Source organism: Oryzias melastigma, linkage group LG18, assembly GCF_002922805.2.
Source record: "Oryzias melastigma strain HK-1 linkage group LG18, ASM292280v2, whole genome shotgun sequence".
Classification (NCBI taxonomy): Eukaryota; Metazoa; Chordata; class Actinopteri; order Beloniformes; family Adrianichthyidae; genus Oryzias; species Oryzias melastigma.
The window spans coordinates 1021691-1039536 of record NC_050529.1 but is presented as its reverse complement, the minus strand read 5'-3'; the positions used below and the strand labels follow the sequence as shown (position 1 = coordinate 1039536).

At 46.5% G+C, this 17846-nt stretch overlaps 4 protein-coding genes across 4 annotated transcripts in view; 3 read left to right on the top strand and 1 right to left on the bottom strand.

Annotated features, from left to right (window-relative positions):
- The window catches only part of LOC112155792 (zinc finger BED domain-containing protein 4), a 5143-nt gene extending 1972 nt beyond the window's left edge, over positions 1 to 3171 (top strand). Inside the window, exons 2-5 of the mRNA XM_024287731.2 lie at positions 706 to 764; positions 847 to 952; positions 1297 to 2487; positions 2639 to 3171. Coding sequence (XP_024143499.1) covers positions 706 to 764; positions 847 to 952; positions 1297 to 2487; positions 2639 to 2964 — 1682 coding nt within the window. The 3' untranslated portion in view covers positions 2965 to 3171. The remainder of the gene's footprint in view (positions 1 to 705; positions 765 to 846; positions 953 to 1296; positions 2488 to 2638) is intronic.
- The window catches only part of LOC112155784 (zinc finger protein 595), a gene marked incomplete in the record, with an annotated part of 63135 nt that extends 58495 nt beyond the window's left edge, over positions 1 to 4640 (bottom strand). Inside the window, 1 exon segment of the mRNA XM_036216632.1 lies at positions 4488 to 4640.
- LOC112155791 (zinc finger protein 37) lies at positions 4580 to 9978 on the top strand. The gene is made up of 10 exons (XM_024287730.2): positions 4580 to 4843; positions 4986 to 5072; positions 5138 to 5279; positions 5369 to 5499; positions 6031 to 6266; positions 6338 to 6402; positions 6472 to 6596; positions 6665 to 6909; positions 7008 to 7096; positions 8015 to 9978. Exons 1-10 carry the CDS (start codon positions 4606 to 4608, stop codon positions 9192 to 9194), a joined length of 2538 nt encoding a protein of 845 aa, XP_024143498.1. The 5' UTR covers positions 4580 to 4605; the 3' UTR covers positions 9195 to 9978.
- Positions 9979 to 12751: 2773 nt separating this feature from the next.
- Positions 12752 to 16621, top strand: LOC112155819 (transcription factor 7). The gene is made up of 7 exons (XM_024287770.2): positions 12752 to 13032; positions 13805 to 13856; positions 13925 to 14022; positions 15840 to 15949; positions 16031 to 16157; positions 16234 to 16341; positions 16408 to 16621. Exons 1-7 carry the CDS (start codon positions 13009 to 13011, stop codon positions 16474 to 16476), a joined length of 588 nt encoding a protein of 195 aa, XP_024143538.1. The 5' UTR covers positions 12752 to 13008; the 3' UTR covers positions 16477 to 16621.
- The last annotated feature ends 1225 nt before the right edge of the window (positions 16622 to 17846 follow it).

Genomic DNA, 17846 nt, shown 5'->3' with positions numbered 1-17846 from the left:
TTTTCTTGTGTGGTTAAAATAATGAAGCCACATATATAATCTACTACACAACATGGTGTGCAGAGTAAAATTTAAAGCTGGGAATTGGTTTAATCGATTCGATTCACAAGAGCATGAATCGATTTGATTCTGATTTTTTCCCAATTCTTTTGATTCTTCACCTCAATTCAACTTTGTATTTATACATTTATACATATTTGTTTAGGAATACATTAAGAATCTATTATATGTTTTGAATATATTTATATTAATTAGATACAGTTCACATATTGTAGTTTCTTAGTGAAATAATGAGATTATTAGCATAAACTATTCCATGTTTTCTCAAAAGGAGAAACTGTAAAAATGTTCAGATCATTAACATTGTAACCAGTGCTGCTGGAGGGCGTTTCAGTTTGGCCACAAGGTGGCGATCACGCTATAGCACTACACCTTATTCCAGAAGAAGACGACGGCAGTATGAGGAAAAAAACATGTTTTAGACATGTTTTAGCCCAATGAGGCAAATCTCTTTGTGATTTTGGGCTATATAAATAAAATTGAATTGAATTGAATTGAATCACAAAGTGTTACTTTAAAAATATTTTCTTAAAAGAGTTTGGAGATCTGCGTCTCAGGGCTTTAATCGCAAGAGGGACGCAGATTATCTCATTATCAAGAGAAAAAACAAAATTCATCTCACAGTGTTTATCTCTCCCCCTCCAGGCAGGAAGAGGCCTCGTTCTCAGATGTGGGAGCACTTCGAGCTGATCAGTCCAAACAGGGTTTGTGTTTCTTCTCCGGCCTGGTCAGAGCTGATGAAGAGGGTAAGGTGAGGAACTAACCGGAGGTCTGCTCTTCTCACAGCTGCAGTGTCTGCTGTGTCCTCAGCAGTTGTCTTATAACAACAACACCTCGTCCATGATGAGGCACTTCAAAGCCAAGCATGACGGCATCCTAGAACCAGATTACGGTGAGTGGCACCGATCAACCAGAGACTCCTGAACCGATCAACCTGTCTTTGAATGTTTTGATCGGATTCCCATCACTACTCCTTAAAGACTTCACAGTACAGGACAATCCAGGGTCCTGGATTTCAGTGTCATTCACTACTTTTTTTCAATTTAAATGCCAAATATGACGTCACAGATTTCCCAAAGTAAAAAACTGATAAATATGAACATTTTACAAAGATGGTTTATGAATCCACCAAAGTTCTAATGATGAAATCCTGGATTTTTTATGGAACATCCTGTGAAAACACTGAATGTTGGATCGTTAAACATTCCACCTTAAGGATCTCCTCTGTGTTAGCAGACAAGAAGCAGGAGCTGGACCAGGCTCTGGTCAACCTGGTGGTGAAGGACTCCCAGCCGTGCTCCATCGTGGAGGATCGGGGCTTCAGGGACTTTGTGAAGAAGCTGGACCCGTCCTACGCGCTACCGAGCAAACAGGCCCTGAAGAAGATGGTGGACGACCGCTATCAGGAGGAGAAGGCCGAGGCGCAGGCGCAGCTGCGGGGGGCGGAGGGCGTCAGCCTGACGGTGGACCTGTGGACGTCCGTGGACGCGCGCCTGGCGGTGGCCTGTCACTACGTGCTGGATAACTCCAAGCTGGCCACGGTGCTGCTGGGGGTTCTGCCGTTCCCTCAGAACCACAGTTCCGCGGAGGTGGCGGACGCTCAGAGGACCCTGATGGCGGAGTGGGGGCTGGAGGGGAAGGTGAAGTGCCTCGTGAGCGACGCCACGCCGAGCATGATGGCCGCCGCGGACGACTTGGCCGTACCGCATGTGGAGTGCATCGCCCACGCCCTGAACAGCGTGGTTCAGAGGGCTCTGGATAAAACAGCGGGTCTGAAAGTTCTGCGCCGGCGGGCGGGCGAGGTGGTGGCGGTCTTCCGGTCCAGCGCCGCAGCGAAGGAGAAGCTGAGGATCAAGCAGCTGAAGCTGGCTCTCCCCGCCACCAAGCTGGTGCGGGAGGAGAGCTCACGCTGGACCAGCACCTTCCTGATGCTGCAGAGCCTGCTTGATGCGCGGCGGGCCATAGGCTCCGCCCTCACCGCCCTCGGGGCCAAGGTGGAGCCTCTGTCCTGCGACGAGAGCGAAACGGCGGCGGCCTGTCTGCAGGTGCTGAAGCCGTTTTACACGGCGACCGTGGAGATGTCGGAGCAGAAGCGGGTGCTGGGGTCCATGGGGATCCCGCTGATCAAGATGCTGCTCCTCGCCACGGAGGAGGTGGCGGAAGACTCGGACAATGTGACGGCGGAGCTGCTGGGCCAGAACTTGTCCATGGGCCTCAGGAGGGAGTTCGACGGCCTGGAGGACAACCCCGTCCTGTCCCTGGCCACGCTGCTCGACCCCCGGTTCAAAACCATCGGCTTCCGCTGCCAAGAGAAGGCCCAGCATGCCGTGCAAACCCTGACCGCCGAGTGTGCGGCGCTGGTGAGGCCCACGGCGGACAGATCCACAGAGCGACCAGCTCGAGCGACCTCCACGGGTAAGAACCCAGGTAAGAACCGAAGATCCATCGTCTCCATATACAATGCACGTCCAGATGTTCGGTTCATGAGACACCGTGGTTCCGGTGGACTTTAGAACCAAAAACCCATCAGGTTTGGGTCTTCGTTGATCTGAAGTCTCCACCTTCTTCTGTCCTCCAGCTTTCAACCTCTGGAAGAGTCTGGACGACCAGGCCACCATGGTGAGAACCCACAGCAACGCCACAGCGGACGCCACGCTGGAGGTCCAGCGCTACATGACGGATCCTCCCTTGGAGCGGTCAGAAGATCCTCTGGTCTACTGGAACGAACACAAAAACATTTACCCGCACCTGTTCTCCCTGGCCAAGAAGCACCTGTGCATCCCCGCCTCCTCCGTGCCCTTCGAGCGCGTCTTCTCCAAAGCTGGAGAGGTTTTCAGCCGGAAACGGAACCGGCTCAGTCCAAAGGCAGCAGAGAAAATACTGCTTCTTAACAAGGACATCTGAGACTCCACGTTCATGTTCTCTGCTGTTCTCGGCCTGCAGCTCGTCCAGCTGCTGCTTTCTCTGCACCTGACGGAGCGACGCAGGAACTAGACCCAGAGCCAATGAGGATTCGACAGATGAGCTTGTGTGACCATCACCTCTGCAGAGGAACCGACACAAACACCAGGAGAACCGACTCAAACACCAGAAGAACCGACTCGAACATCAGGATAACTGACTCAAACACCAGGAGAACCGACACAAACACCAGGAGAACCGACTCAAACACCAGGAGAACCGACTCAAACACCAGAAAAACTGACTGAAACACCAGGAGAACCAACTAAAACACCAGGAGAACCGACTCAATTACCAGGAGAACTGACTCAAACACCAGGAGAACCGACTCGAACACCCACAGACCTATCGGTTCTGTTTTCTCATGAGGGTTTTGTTTTCTCTGCTTAGAACCTGGAGGATAAACTGTTTGGAACGTCTTTTTGGAAAGAAAACGTTTTGATGGAGAATGAAATAAATCTGTCAAATGGAATAATAAATAAAAAAAAATCTCTAAAATTTGACGTTCTTTTATTGTTCCTCAACAAAATCAATAAATGAGACTAACGTGATGGGAACCTGATGTTTTTGTGATACAACCTTCTGTTACAGCGCAGGAGTCTCTGTAGAGACTACAGAGACTGTCTTCAGGTTCTGGCTCCATGAGCTTAAATCCAACTTGAAGGTGCACCAGAAGACCAGAACCAGTCCAAAGTCTACAGGTGCAGTCTGAAACCAGGGGTATGCTTCTGAGCAGGTGTCCGTGTCAAACCTCACAAAGACCCTTCAGGTCTACGCAACATTTCTAGAGTCTGACTCAGAGTCCAGGTCCGGCCCTTAGTCTCTGAACACAAGGTCCAACACGGTCCTGACATCTGAACTCAGGTCCAGTCCAGTTTATGTGGTGACTATAAGATCCAGACTGATCCAAAACCTACTGCAGTTCAAGTGTCCAAGTCGTGAAATTCTAAAGAGAGTTTTAAACTGAAGTCGAAGTTGACTGTATATAGAGATGGACAAAGCAAGTCTGATGTCACTCAAAAAATATCTTACTTCTCTCCAGCGACATGAAGCGAATTCAGTCGCCACTTTTCATCGATACGGACGCCGCCATTTGGAGCCAGACAGTGACTGGCTCAAGTCGGTCTGAGTCAGTTTTTCTATGGCAACTAACCTTTGTACAAAGTCTACACCTTAAAAGCAGTTTGGGAGAATCTGTCAATCAAATGTTTTGGGCGTGGCCGGCGGACACCACATGCTTTTACTGAGACATTTGAGTGATCTGTTTATAACTTTTTTTTTTTAAGAAAAGGATTATCAAAAAATAATCTAATAGAATGACTAGGTAACAGCTGTTTATTTCTCTATAGAAGTCTATGGGATTTTAGGCTCGTTGAACCAGCAGGTACTTCCTGTTTGGAATGCAAGGGGGAGGAGTCACTCAGTCCAGTTCTCTATATACAGTCAATGATGTGGAGTTAGCATACTTTCCATGACGGCGGAACCCTCGGCGTGTCTCCGTTTCTCCACGGACGTTGTTCGGTGCTGCACCGAGTCCGCCGTGTGTTTCTGCTGTTTGTGTTGGAGCTTGAGCCGAACCGCGGGATGTTCTACTGGAAAGGCGGCTCGGGGCCGCTCGACGGCCTCGGGGACATGTCGAAGAGCGACATCCTCCGAGGAATCATCTCCGAGAAGCTGAGCACGGCGGCGCGCGACATCCTGGCGGTGGTGGAGCGGACGGTGGCCGACTACGAGGAGGAGGCTGCGGGCTTCCGGCGGCAGATCGAGCGGCAGCGGCGGCAGCTGGAGCTCCTGCAGCCGGAGGTCAAACTGCGCAGGCGCGGTCAGTCAGAGATCAAATGTCTCTGCTTTGATCTGTTTTCACTCAAAGGGGCGTGGTTATACCATAAATAAAGTAAGGACACGCCCCTTTCGGGATGTCACGTGGGGGCAGGAGGTCACGGTGTTTGTTCTCGCGGTACTAGGGGGCGCTCGGGACCAGGACCTGTGCGGTTCTGAGGTGGTTCTGGTGGGGCAGGAGCCCGGGGAACCGGTGCTGACTCAACAGACAGGTATGGTTCTAGGTTTGAGGTGGTCCTGGTCCAGAGGTTCGGGTTTCTGACTGCCGTGTTTGCAGACATGGAGGACTCCGGGAGTCTGGACATCTGGTACATCGAGGACGATGCTAACGAAGAGCAGCAGGTTCTGGTCCAGCCGACAACCAGCAGCAGGATGAAGCGGGAGGACCTGAAGGACCCGGACTATGAAGTCCCATCCAGGTTCTGCTTGTTCCTGAAAGGACGTCTTGGATGGAGTCTCTGTCGAGCTTCAGCCAATCAGAGCTCCTCTTCTGGTCTGTGGCTTTCAGGTCCGGTCCTCCCAGAATCCGGACTCCAAGAAAGAGGCCCGGCAGACCTCGGATCAGCGACCAGCAGGAGCATCTGGATCTGAGGGTCCGGCTGCTGGAGGACAGTGGAACCGAGGTTCTGTCCAACAACGGTACGCAGAGGAGACGGTTCTGCCTCAGAGAACAGACCAGAACTCTGCATTCTAGCATCCACAACGCTACACACAAACACACACACAAACACACACTGACACACAAACACACACTGACACACACACACACACTGACACACAAACACACAGACACACAAACTCACACAAGTTTAAAGTTTAACTTTTATAAATAAAAGTTTCTGAATTGATAGGCTTTTATTTTTGCGGGGAGGGCGGCCATGTTGGATCAAAGTTGAATCTTTTCTCCGTTTCTGTTTGAATACCTGAAATAAATTGGATCCTTTTAGCTGTTTGTTCCTTCTGGAACACTTCAGGAGTTTTGAAGCTTCGAGGCTTCAGTTCTCTGCAGAACAGTGACCTCTAGTGGACGGATGAAGTAATTGTTCTCTGAGAGAAGTTCAGGGAAAACCATCTTCATGTTTTTGGTCATTTATGGTGATGATTGATCCAATCTTTCATGTTATTGAAGTAAATCAAACCTTTAGTTGAGTTTTTGATGTTCCGCTCCAGTTTTCAGGAAGTTTCCGGTCCAGGACCTGCGGTGTCCTCGGGGTCTTCAGGAGGCCTCCTTCCTGGACCTGCTCAGGTCCAGGTTCCCTCAGCTGGCCTCCGGGGCGCCCTTTGACCTCTTCGTGACGGACAACAGTCGGAAGCTGCGGGCGCTCCAGGTCCCGGCTCTGACTCCAGAACACATCCACAGAACCATCCGGTCCAGCGGGAACTCGGCGCTCTACATCCGGCTGAAGGTTGGTGAGGCTTCGGGTTCTGTGGGTCTGCCGGCGCCGGCGCCGTGTTTCTGACTCTGAATCTCCTCCAGTCCACAGTAGAAAGGGACGGTCCTTCCCCACAGAACCAGGAGGTGGAGTCCCTCACCACATCCAGGTACCAGAACAGCTGAGTGTTCTGAACCGGTTCTACTGGGTTCTTCATCGCTCTTCTTCCTCCCTGCAGCTTGCTGTCGGTTTCGCCCGGCAGGAGGAGGCGGGGCCGACCACGCACCGGCGAGGAGCCCACTCACCACGTCCTGAGGATCTGCGTGCTGGAAGACCCGCGGCCCGACGAGTCTCCGGGTTCTGGTGAGCTCAGAAGAGGACCGCGGTCCTCTTTGAGTCCGCTGGCGTTCACGCGGCGTCCTCTGGTCCAGTGTTGCAGAGGTCGCCCGTCCAGGAGCTGGAGTGTCCTCGAGGACTCCAGGAGCCCGAGTTCCTGGACCTCCTGCGCGCCTCCTTCCCCCAACTGGACCGGGACGACCGGAAGCTGGGCGTGTACAAGTCGGACCGCAGCAAGCGGCTGCGGCGGCTCCGAGTCGACGCCCTGACGCCCGAGGAGATCTACAGGAGCATGAAGTCCACCGGCATCAAGAAGACGCTCCTCTACATCAGGATGAAGGTGAGCGCCGGAGGTCCGGTTCACGGGACAGTCAGCGGTTCTGGTTTCTCTGAGAGGAAACCTGGAGGTTCTGAGTTCAACTCTTTAAACTCCTGCAGACTGGTGATGAAGAGGAGAGTGAAGAGGAAGACGAGCCTCCAGGCAGCGACGGCGAGCAGAACCAGGACGCCGCCGGACTCCACTCAAGGTGAGTTTAGGAGGCTGGTTCGGTTCTGATCCAGAAAGGTTCAGATATCCGGAGCAGCAGATGGAGTTCAGTCATTTTTACGCTTAAAAAAATAACTTGTGCAGACTTTACAGTACCAAAGTACTTCATCAAATTACTGATTACTATGTATTTTTAAAAAGTACCTTTCAGCAGCACTTTGTAGTACCGAAGTACTTGAGCAAGTAACTGATACAGATTCTGTCTTTGAGGAGAACTCTTTACAGTACTGAAGTACTCATCCAGAAGTAAACCAACGAGTTCTGACGTGGAGAAAAGTAGTTTTGTGCCAATATATAATACTTTACAATAACTAAGTACTTACGGAAGTAATTTAAACCAACATATACTTAAGTTGAGAAAATCACCTTTGCACTGATTGGCAAGACTTTAAAATAATGAAGTACTCAAGCAAGTAACTTGTACAAACTTAATTTTTAAGCGGACAAAAGTAGCATTAAGCCAATACACGACACTTTACAGTACTGGAGTACTTAAGCAACACTTTACAACATCAAAGTACTTATTCAAGTACTCAAACATCCGTATTCTGATGCGGAAAAACATAGCTTTGCAGAGATATGTAACACTTTACAGTACTGAAGTACTCACTGAAGTACTAACTGTTATTTTTATTTGGGAAAAAGTAGCTTTGTGCCGATATGCAACACTTTACAATAACGAAGTACTTAGAGAAGTAATTTAAATCAAAGTAGCTTTGTGCCGATATGCAACACTTTACAATAACGAAGTACTTAGAGAAGTAATTTAAATCAAAGTAGCTTTACGCGGATATTGACACAAGCTACTTCTCAGAATCTGTTGTCTGTATAAACGGTTGGAGAGTTTCCTGCTGTCGTCTGCGACGTCGTTAACGTTTACATTGTTGCTGCTCTACAGCGCCCCCTCAGGTGGGATCAGCGCCGATTCCCCGAGCACCAGCTCCATGCCACACACGGATGGAGAATTCAGCGGCGCCGTGGACCCAGACCTGGACTGGAAACCGGAACCTGAACTGGTCAGGCGGGTCCCGCTGTCCGGCTCACGGAAGACGAGCCGCAGCAGAACCTCCTGCAGGGTGTGCGGGGTTTGGTACCGCATCCTGGGCAGCCTGATCAAACACGCCTGGACCCACGCCGACGAGCCGCCGAGCGTTTGTGGCGTCTGCGGAGAGGAGTGTCAGACCCCGGAGGGGCTGAAAGCTCACCTGAAGACGCACCAGAAGACCCACACCTGCGCGCACTGCGGGAAGTCCTTCCTGACGCTCTCCGGCCTCCACAACCACACCTCCCTGCACACCGGCGACCGGCCCTTCAGGTGCAGCGACTGCAGCAAAACCTTCGTCAACCTGTCCTCCCTGAGCGTCCACCGCTGGATCCACGTGGCGGACAAGCCCTACAAGTGCGACGTGTGCCCCAAGTCCTTCGGACTGAAGGCGCAGCTCACCGCGCACAAGAAGGCGCACGCCAGCAAGGACCAGTACCACTGCAACATCTGCAACAAGCTGGTCTACGACCGCCGCTCGCTGTCCCGACACAAGATGACGCACTCCGGAGAGCGCCGCTTCGGCTGCCAGGTCTGCGGGAAGCGCTTCAAACTCCCGGGAACCCTCAAGTCCCACGAGAAGACCCACACGGTCCGGGACCGGCCGTTCCTCTGCCACATGTGCTGCAAGACCTTCCTGTCCAGCTGCAGCCTGGTGGCGCACATGAAGACGCACAGCGGCGAGAGGCCGTTCGTCTGCGCCGTGTGCAGCCGCGGCTTCCTGACCAACGAGGCGCTCAAGAAGCACCTGCGGGTCCACACCGGCGAGGCGCCGTACGACTGCAAGCACTGCGGCCGCTTCTTCAAGCTCAAGAGCACGCTGAACAGCCACATCCGGAGCCACCTGGGGATCAAGCGCTTCACGTGCGGCGTGTGCGGGAAGGCGTGCTCGCGGCAGGAGCACCTGACGGTCCACATGCGCACCCACAACGGGGAGAGACCCTACAAGTGCTCGCACTGCGACAAGGCCTTCACGCAGAGCCACTGCCTGAAGAGCCACATGAGGAGCCACCACGCCGCCGAGGACGCCCCCTGAAGGGTCCGAGCGCCCTCCACGCTCAGGGGAGGAGCTCTCCTTCAGCACGGTCCAGAACCGTCCAGCACCGGGTCCGGGTCAGAGTCCAACCGCCTTAAAACCACATCTGAACCAGCAGCAGGATGATGGTTCACCAGAACGCCGCCGGTTCAGTCTGATCCATTCCAGCCCCCCCACCCCGACCCCCCAGACGTCGTCCTGCTGGTGGCCCCACATCATGATGCTACCACCACCAGGACTCTCCTCCAGAATCCTAAAATGAAGCTTAAACCAGAAACAGCTCAAGAACAGCATCTTCAGAGCTGGATCTCTGTTTGGGTTACTGATCCTGATGATCAGATTCAGGGTTGATCTTCAGATCAGCAGTTTGATCTACTCACAGCTTCTGCTGTGGATCAGGGAACAGCGTTCGACCCAAAATCCAAACGTTTCTTCAACATTTTACCCAGAGTTCTGATGAAACCACCACAGACTGAACAAACACACCAAAACGTTTTCAGAAAAATGTCACATTTGAAGTATTTTGGTTCAAAAAAGATTTCATGACAGAAAAAACCTGAAACTTTTATTTTGTTGAACCGCTCTGTTTTTATCTCTGCTTTTATTCTGACATTGCCTTGATCTGCTTCATCTGTTTTATAACTTTCACTTTTTATTTCATATCTTAGTCTTAATATTAATGCATTGTGATTCAGCAAAGCATGATGGGAGAAAAAATACACTTTAGTTGAACTGTTTTGTAAATTGTCTTTTTCATGGAAAACTAAAGAATCTTTAAAAAAAATCAAAGGTTTTTGTTTTTTTCTACATAAACTTTATTCCTAAAAACGTAAATTTGGGGTCAATACTTCAGAACAAAAGTTTTTAATTTAAAAAAACACTTATTTTTAGATTCTTGGTTTTCTGTTTGAACAAAATGTTGATTTTCAAATTAATATACAGTCGCCAAAACAGCTCACATAAATGCAGAAGACACGGCGACAACAGCTGAAGCACGGCAGCAAAAGCTGAAGCACAGAGACCAAAGCTGAAGCACGACGACAAAAGCTGAAGCACGACGACAAAAGCTGAAGCACAACGGCAAAAGCTGAAGCACAACGGCAAAAGCTGAAGCACAACGGCAAAAGCTGAAGCACAGAGGCAAAAGCTGAAGCATGACAACAAAAGCTGCAGCACGATTACAAAAGCTGAAGCAAAGTGACAAAAGCTGAAGCACGACGACAAAAGCTGAAGCACAACGGCAAAAGCTGAAGCAAAGTGACAAAAGCTGAAGCACGACGACAAAAGCTGAAGCACAACGACAAAAGCTGAAGCATGACAGCAAAAGCTGAAGCACAGTGACAAAAGCTGAAGCACGACAGCAAAAGCTGAAACACAACGACAAAAGCTGAAGCATGACAGCAAAAGCTGAAGCACAACGACAAAAGCTGAAGTACAGAGACAAAAGCTGAAGCACAACGACAAAAGCTGAAGTACAGAGACAAAAGCTGAAGCGTGACGACAAAAGCTGAAGTACAGAGACAAAAGCTGAAGCATGACGACAAAAGCTGAAGCACAGTGACAAAAGCTGAAGCATATTGCCTCCGCCTAACATCTTCAATCACATCCCAGTCCAGACGATCTACTTAAAGAATACTAAACGTTCTCTGTGACAGAACCTCTCTGATGAGTTCCTCTTCACAGATCTCTCCCACACATTCCACATGTGTGTCATTGTCCTGATAACCACCAGGTGGAGACATTTCTCCTTTGTGGTCGTAAGGCTGTTTTGTGTTATGAAGGAGACGATGAATCAGGTGAAGTCTTTTCCTGATCTTCAGGTGTTTTTGTCTTATTTTTTTTTTTTTTGCCAGAAATTCTCAGTCGTGATTCGTCCTGGGTGAACCCCACCTTCACCCTGCTGGGATAGGCTCCAGCATCCTCACGATGACCACAAAAGTAATTAAGCGAGTATGGAAGCTGGAATGTTTTTCAGTTTAGCTTCAGAAACTGCTATTGCTTTGATGTGAAGCTGCTTCTACTTCACATCAAACAGATTTTTTAAACGGATCCACGATTGAAGAATTAAACCAACAAACACTGAAATGTGGAGAATTGAAACACCAGAAGCCTCTAGAATATTTTATTCTCAGTTCAAATGACAGAAAAATGCTGTTTCTCATGAGAGGTTTGCAGTAAGACGCTGTGACAGGTCCGGGGGGGGACTTCACCCCTGACCCCAACACCACAGAGGGGGAGGAGGGACGCCAGGGGGAGGTCAATGTGGGAAAAGGGGAGAAAGGCTGTTTGAGCAGACGCTGAAGGAGGAAACTATCCTGATTCCACCATTCTGTTTAATTTAATAACATCAATTTACATCAACCTCAGCATTATTATTTTTTTATCTCTGTATTTTTGCATTTCTCAGAAAGCAGACCTCAATGAACAAAAGAAGACTCAGAAAGATTGAATCTAATTTATCTTAATTTAGCTCATCTCGGCTAATTTATCTTATCCTGGTTTATCTGCGTCTTCTTATACTGCTGGTGAAAGCGTGGTGCCCTGGAGTTCTGTCCTCTATTTGTATCTACTCCACTAACAGTTATTTTTAATTTAGTTCTCTGCTTCTGTTTGGTGCAGTGTGATTCATGTGTTGTTCCTCAAGAGATTCCAGGTGGATCGTCTGTGCTCCTGTCCTTGGCCGTGGACCTCGCCTCTGGCTTGACTCTTGCCCCCAGCTGTCCCTTTATGGATGAACTCTATTCAATCATGTAGTTGTAGAGTTAGATAAGATAATTATTCTTAAACAGTTCTGGTAAATCTCCTGTCTTTCCTAAACTTCCCTGAAGTTTCTTCATTTTTTTTCTTCCCCAGAATCTGTTTTTTTCTGAAGTTTTCTTACAGAGGAGGAGCGTCTAAGGACAGGGATAGCTAGTTTAGTTTAATCTGACAATCAGCTGTTATTTATATTTCATGTTCGACTTTATGTTTTTGGACAGTGACCAGTAGGAAGCCTGTTGAGACATCTGTCTTGTTATATTGGGCTTTATAAATAGAATAAACTGAGTTATACAGGATGCTATTGGTTTAAAAGGAGAATTTTGTACAAACACAAACCTATGGAACCGTCAGCATTATGTCTATGTGTTTCAACAAAACTGGAAAAATCTAAAATATTGTTTTATCTCTGAAAAAAAAAATCTTTCTTAGGAGAAAATTTAAAGCTTTTAGAGTTTTTCCTACATTTCAAAATTCATTATAAATTTATTGAATTTATTCAACCAGATTCTGCATCAAATGTTAAAATCAGTTCATTTTTAACAGTGTAGAACGAAGGAAATTGATTTAATTTGAGGTTTTAGTGTTGAAATCAAAGCTAAAGTTTTGATGAGAAATTCATCATTTTGCTTTATTATCATGTCAGTGTGAACATAAAGATGAAGATGAGGAGGATGAGGAGGACGGGGCGGGATCACTGAGTTTTCCACATTCACTCCACAGTTCTGACCTATTGACCTCACAACACAGATGTCACATTAAAGCTTCAGGAACAAAGCAGAGATCATCAGCAGCAGCAGCAGCTCGAGGAGGGACGAGGAGTCCTCTTCATCATAACCGCAGACTCCTCTTCATCAGAACTACAGACTCCTCTTCATCAGAACCACAGACTCCTCTTCATCAGAACTACAGACTCCTCTTCATCAGAACCACAGACTCCTCTTCATCAGAACCACAGACTCCTCTTCATCAGAACTACAGACTCCTCTTCATCAGAACCGCCGGTCAGAGTTCTGCTGCTTCTCTATCACTGCGCTGAGATCTAGATTTTCTCAGGATGGATCAAATATCAGCTGATCCTGTGAGTATTTTGTCCTTTTGTTATGAATAAAAAAATAAAAGCTTTTTAAAATGTAGCTTCAATGTTTAAAACTAAACTTTTCAAGAATTAAAATGTTTTTATTCATCTTAAAACTGTAGTTTGAGAAACAGAATCAATATAAACAGACAAACAATTTACTGTCAAACTTAAAGAGGAAAAGTTCTTAAGATACAGGATGGATGAACCAAAATTATGACATTAATTGTGGAAATAGAACATATAATTATGTTGAATATTATGAATGTTAAAAGTAGCTAAAGGGATAAACTTAAATGAAGCTTCTGCCTAAATCCTTTTCAAATGTGTTTTTTGAGTTCAGTTTATTTTGTATTTCTTTTGTTTTATTTTCCTTTTCTCTACTGATTATTATTTTGTAGTGTTCCACATTTTGTTTTGCATTTTTGAATCAAATCTAAATCTAAAATCCAGCATAAACCGTAAGAATTATATTTATGAGACAATCAGGTTTAAAGTCCCATGTTGCTGATAAAATTTACACATTTTGTTGAGTTTGATATTTTGTTATTCAGAATTCGTTTTTTCGCCACATTCTTTTTATGGAATTTTCAATAGAAAAAAACTAAAACAGAATTTACTTCCCACTCGCCTTTACAATAAATGCAAATTCCTTCAACAGTATTTAAAATAATTCTTTCTCTTATTTTTAGAATTAGGTTTTTAACCTGAAAATGTTATTTCATCGTTTTGTTTTTAAGTAAAGTTTCTTCAAATCCTTTTGAATCCACTCAAGGAGACGGGTATGACAAGTGGACCGAGTCAGAACCGTTCAGCACCTCACTCCGGTTGGTATGAGAACATTCTTAAGTCCATGTGAGAAAAGATTTTTAAAAATCTTCTCGCCACATTTAAGGTTCAGCTCAAACGTTCGACTGGTCTTCCCGCCTGCAGTATCCCGGTGTGTCCAGCGGGGGGCAGCGCTGCTCCACACACACCCACTGTGCTGCTGCGGTATGTACCTGTATGTATACCTTTGTGGGGACCTGTGTTCCTCTGAGGACCCGGTCCAAACGTCTACGATGGATTTAGATCAGAAGTCGTGTCCAATCAGATCCAGCTTTGATCAGGATCAGGCTGAAGGCAGAAGATGAAGCTCCGCCTTTGTTTGAGCGTTATTGTCACTTCCAGCAAATATGCTCCCTGTCCACCAGAATCAACGTTAAGCAGCTCAGACCGAGCCGCTCTGGCTGTAGGCGAGTGTCCGACGCCTTCACTGAACCTCTGCAGTGGGAAACGCTCTGAGCTGCTCTCACTTCCTTATACTGTCGAGGCTTCACGGTTTCCCGGGCGACAGTCGCTCTGTCCAGTTTACAGGAGTCCACTAGGTGGGGGTTAAAGGTCATAGAAGGATTTGGTTAGCTTTGAATACTGCTAGCATTTCTTAGTAATGCTAACCACTGACTGTATCTGAAACCTGGAGAGAGTGAGTGTGACATCATCTGTAGAAAATGACTTACTTGGGCCCCGATCAAATAACATCAATTCAGTTGCCTTTTTTTTCTCCAATGCAAACGCTGCCGTGCTGTAACCAGACGTCATCAATAAGCAGAGACTGGGCCGACTCTGTCGGAGTCATCCAATCAGGAGTGAGCTTGTTGGAAGGCCACACCCATACCACCTGAAAACAGTATATACACAATTTTGAATGTTGGATGTGGAGGCCGGCAGGTCGTTTTATAACTTAAACCACAGAAAAAATGTAATTAAAAAAAGAGGATTATCAAGAAGATGTTAAAGAAAAAATGTATCGGAGCAGAAATTGTTATTCTGACCAATAGAATGACAGAGTATCAGCTGTTTATTTCTCTATAGAAGTCCAAGGGATTTTGGTACTTTCTGAATTGAGTGACTCCTCCCCCCTGGAGAGTCCAGTTCTCATATACAGTCAATGATACTAACTCAACCAGTTTAAGATGTGTTTGGTTAGAATGAAAATAATTAAAACAGATTATTTTTAACAAATTCAGGCATAATAGAAAGACAAAACTGTTGTTTTCTGTTTCCTTCTCCTTCTGTATTTGTCACATTTTAAGAGCCGCTTCACTTTTTGATTCCTACCAGGAGAGAACTTTAGAAATAAACGCTCAAGATCCTGAAAGTTTACAGATGTAAAGAATAAATTTAAACTAAAGTAAAAAATCTAATAAATATTAACACAGAAGTTTATTAGACATTAAATACACATCAGTTGGTTCATTCTTATAAAGTGATTATTTCTACTCCAACTTTTAAATGTTTAAATCCTGACCCGTGACTGCCCTCTAGTGGATCCCTCTGGGATATTTTTAGATTTATCAACAATATTCCATCGCTATATAGAGGTTGCCATAACATCCCAGGGCTCCTTTGAAAAATAAATATTTAATCTCTACAGGACTTCCCTGGTTAAATAAAGTTAAAAAAATGAAAGTTTTGCAGTTCACCGTTTTTCAATCAGTCTTGGATTCATTTTAAAGTGTATTGTGTTCTGATTGGTTGTAGATCTTGTCAAACAATCAATTTCCTGTACAGAATACGTTCAGTTGGCCACATTTTATGAATTTTTAACTTTGAGAGTTCAAACAAGAGAAAAAAAGTGAGAAAATGTTCATGTTTGTCTGAGAAAAGAGCATAAAGTTTGTAGTGAGGAGTTTTACAGCCTTAAAACATCTGATTATTGTAAAAATAAATAATGCATAAAATTCATCGATCGAGTTATTTTTTTAATGTAACTCGCGCAATAAATAAAAGAACACTTGTGATTTTGAAACATTTTTTCTTTTTTTCAGTCATCCCTCCATCCTCTGGTGCCCCTCCTCCTCTACAGCGACAGACTCCTCCCGCCCCCCTCCCAGCCAATCAGTGCGTCCCAACCCGCCTTTGGGTCACAATCAAACAGGTGACTGTCCGAGTCCAGGTTAGCCGTCATTCCTGTGTTTGTGGTTCTGACCGGTCTCTCCGTGGGTCCCCGCGCCTCCAGCTGCAGGCAGCCGGTGAAGAAGCCTCTGAACGCCTTCATGCTCTACATGAAGGAGATGAGGCAGAAGGTGCAGCAGGAAGGAGGCCAGAGGGAGAGCGCCGCCATCAACCGGATCCTGGGACGCAGGGTGAGCCCCTCCCCCATCCTTTGACTTAGGCCACACCCACTTCACTCTCAGGAGCTCACTCAGACCTCCTCCTCAGTGGCACACGCTGCCTCGCTCGGAGCAGTCCAAGTACTACGAGCTGGCCCAGAAGGAGCGGCTGCTGCACATGCAGCTCTACCCGGGATGGTCCGCCAGGGACAACTACGTGGGTACCGCCAACGCACCACGCCGCCAAAGCAAACCCAACCTTTGACTGCTGCTGTCTTTGCAGGGCAAGAGGAAGAGGAGGCGGAGCCAGCGGCCATCAGGAAGCTGCTGTGCATCTGCTTTGGTTAAATAACGCTCAGGTGACCGTGAGACCTGTGGAGAAGGTTTCCAAACTCCAAACACGGATTCGTCAACTTGATTAACCACTTGCTATGAAAACTAGTAAATGTGGATTTTCTTTATCGTTGTGCAGAAATTAAATGACCTTAAAGTGCAGTCACATGACCAGTACGGGGGGTTGACCCATACGAGGTCTGTAGATTTTTGCGTTGTGAATGGATGGTCGTAAAGGGGCGTGGCCACTTCTCAAGGGGACTGTAGAGAACGATACACTCGCTCTGGACTCAAAAACTGACGTTCAAGCGACCATTTTCAAAAAACGTCAATGTAAACACCCTTAAACGTACATTATGGGCTTCCGTATTCATGACCGTCACTGAACAAGTTCTTAAGTTTGTTTTCAGCCCTTATGTACAAACGATTATTTTAATAGTCGACAAATCACTGATTATTTTTTATATACAATATCTAGTGTGAATGCTGTCAGTTGATTTTGGCTGCTAAAGATGCTAAAGCTGATAGCTGAAATCGCTGAAGCTGATTGTTAGCTGAAACATTAGTTAAATGCCAAATTAACTTAAAAACTGAAAAAAGCACAAGTTAGCCAAAACAGCTAGCATGCAGCTGAAATATTAGCTAAACTCCAAATTAGACTAAAAGAACTGAAAAAAAATCCTAAATTAGCCCAAAGAGCTAGCTTGTAGCTGAAATATTAGCTAAACTCCGAAATAGCCTAAGAAATCTTAAAAATGCAGAAATAGTCCAAAAAACTATCAGAATGTCATTATAACTTTCAACTTTACTACACTCTGACTCCATATAATATAAAGTAACGACTGATCGACTATTAAATCAGTTGTCGACTAATTTAATAGTTGATTAGTCGACTAATCGTGTCAGCCATAGTACATAACGCCATTAAACACACGTTAAACCTTTTGAATTTTGACAGATGAGCTCAGCAGAAATAATGACAACAGGTCGGTCAGATATCGGAATGAAGCAGTGAAAGAAAAAGATTCGCACCACATTTGGCACCAAACCTCCTCCAGCTGTAGGTACATGTGCTAGTATCCGGTAGCGACAGTCCGATGTGAACATGCGTGCTAAACACCAGTTCAAGAACGCAGGTTCATTCCTGAAAGCGTGTCAAATGCTCGATGTGAACGTAGCATCACAGTTCCCTTTAGGATCATACGGGTACTGCATGAAAATGGAACGTACCATTGTCATGTGGGGTAAGTATTGGTAAGGTTAAAGGAAGACTCACATTTATGAGGTACAGGAGATACCATTGTACTGGCTCTACCCAAAGGGTGTGAACGTGATCCATAAGTGCTGGTAAAGCACCTGATGTCCACACGAACTACTCTAAGTTCCTCA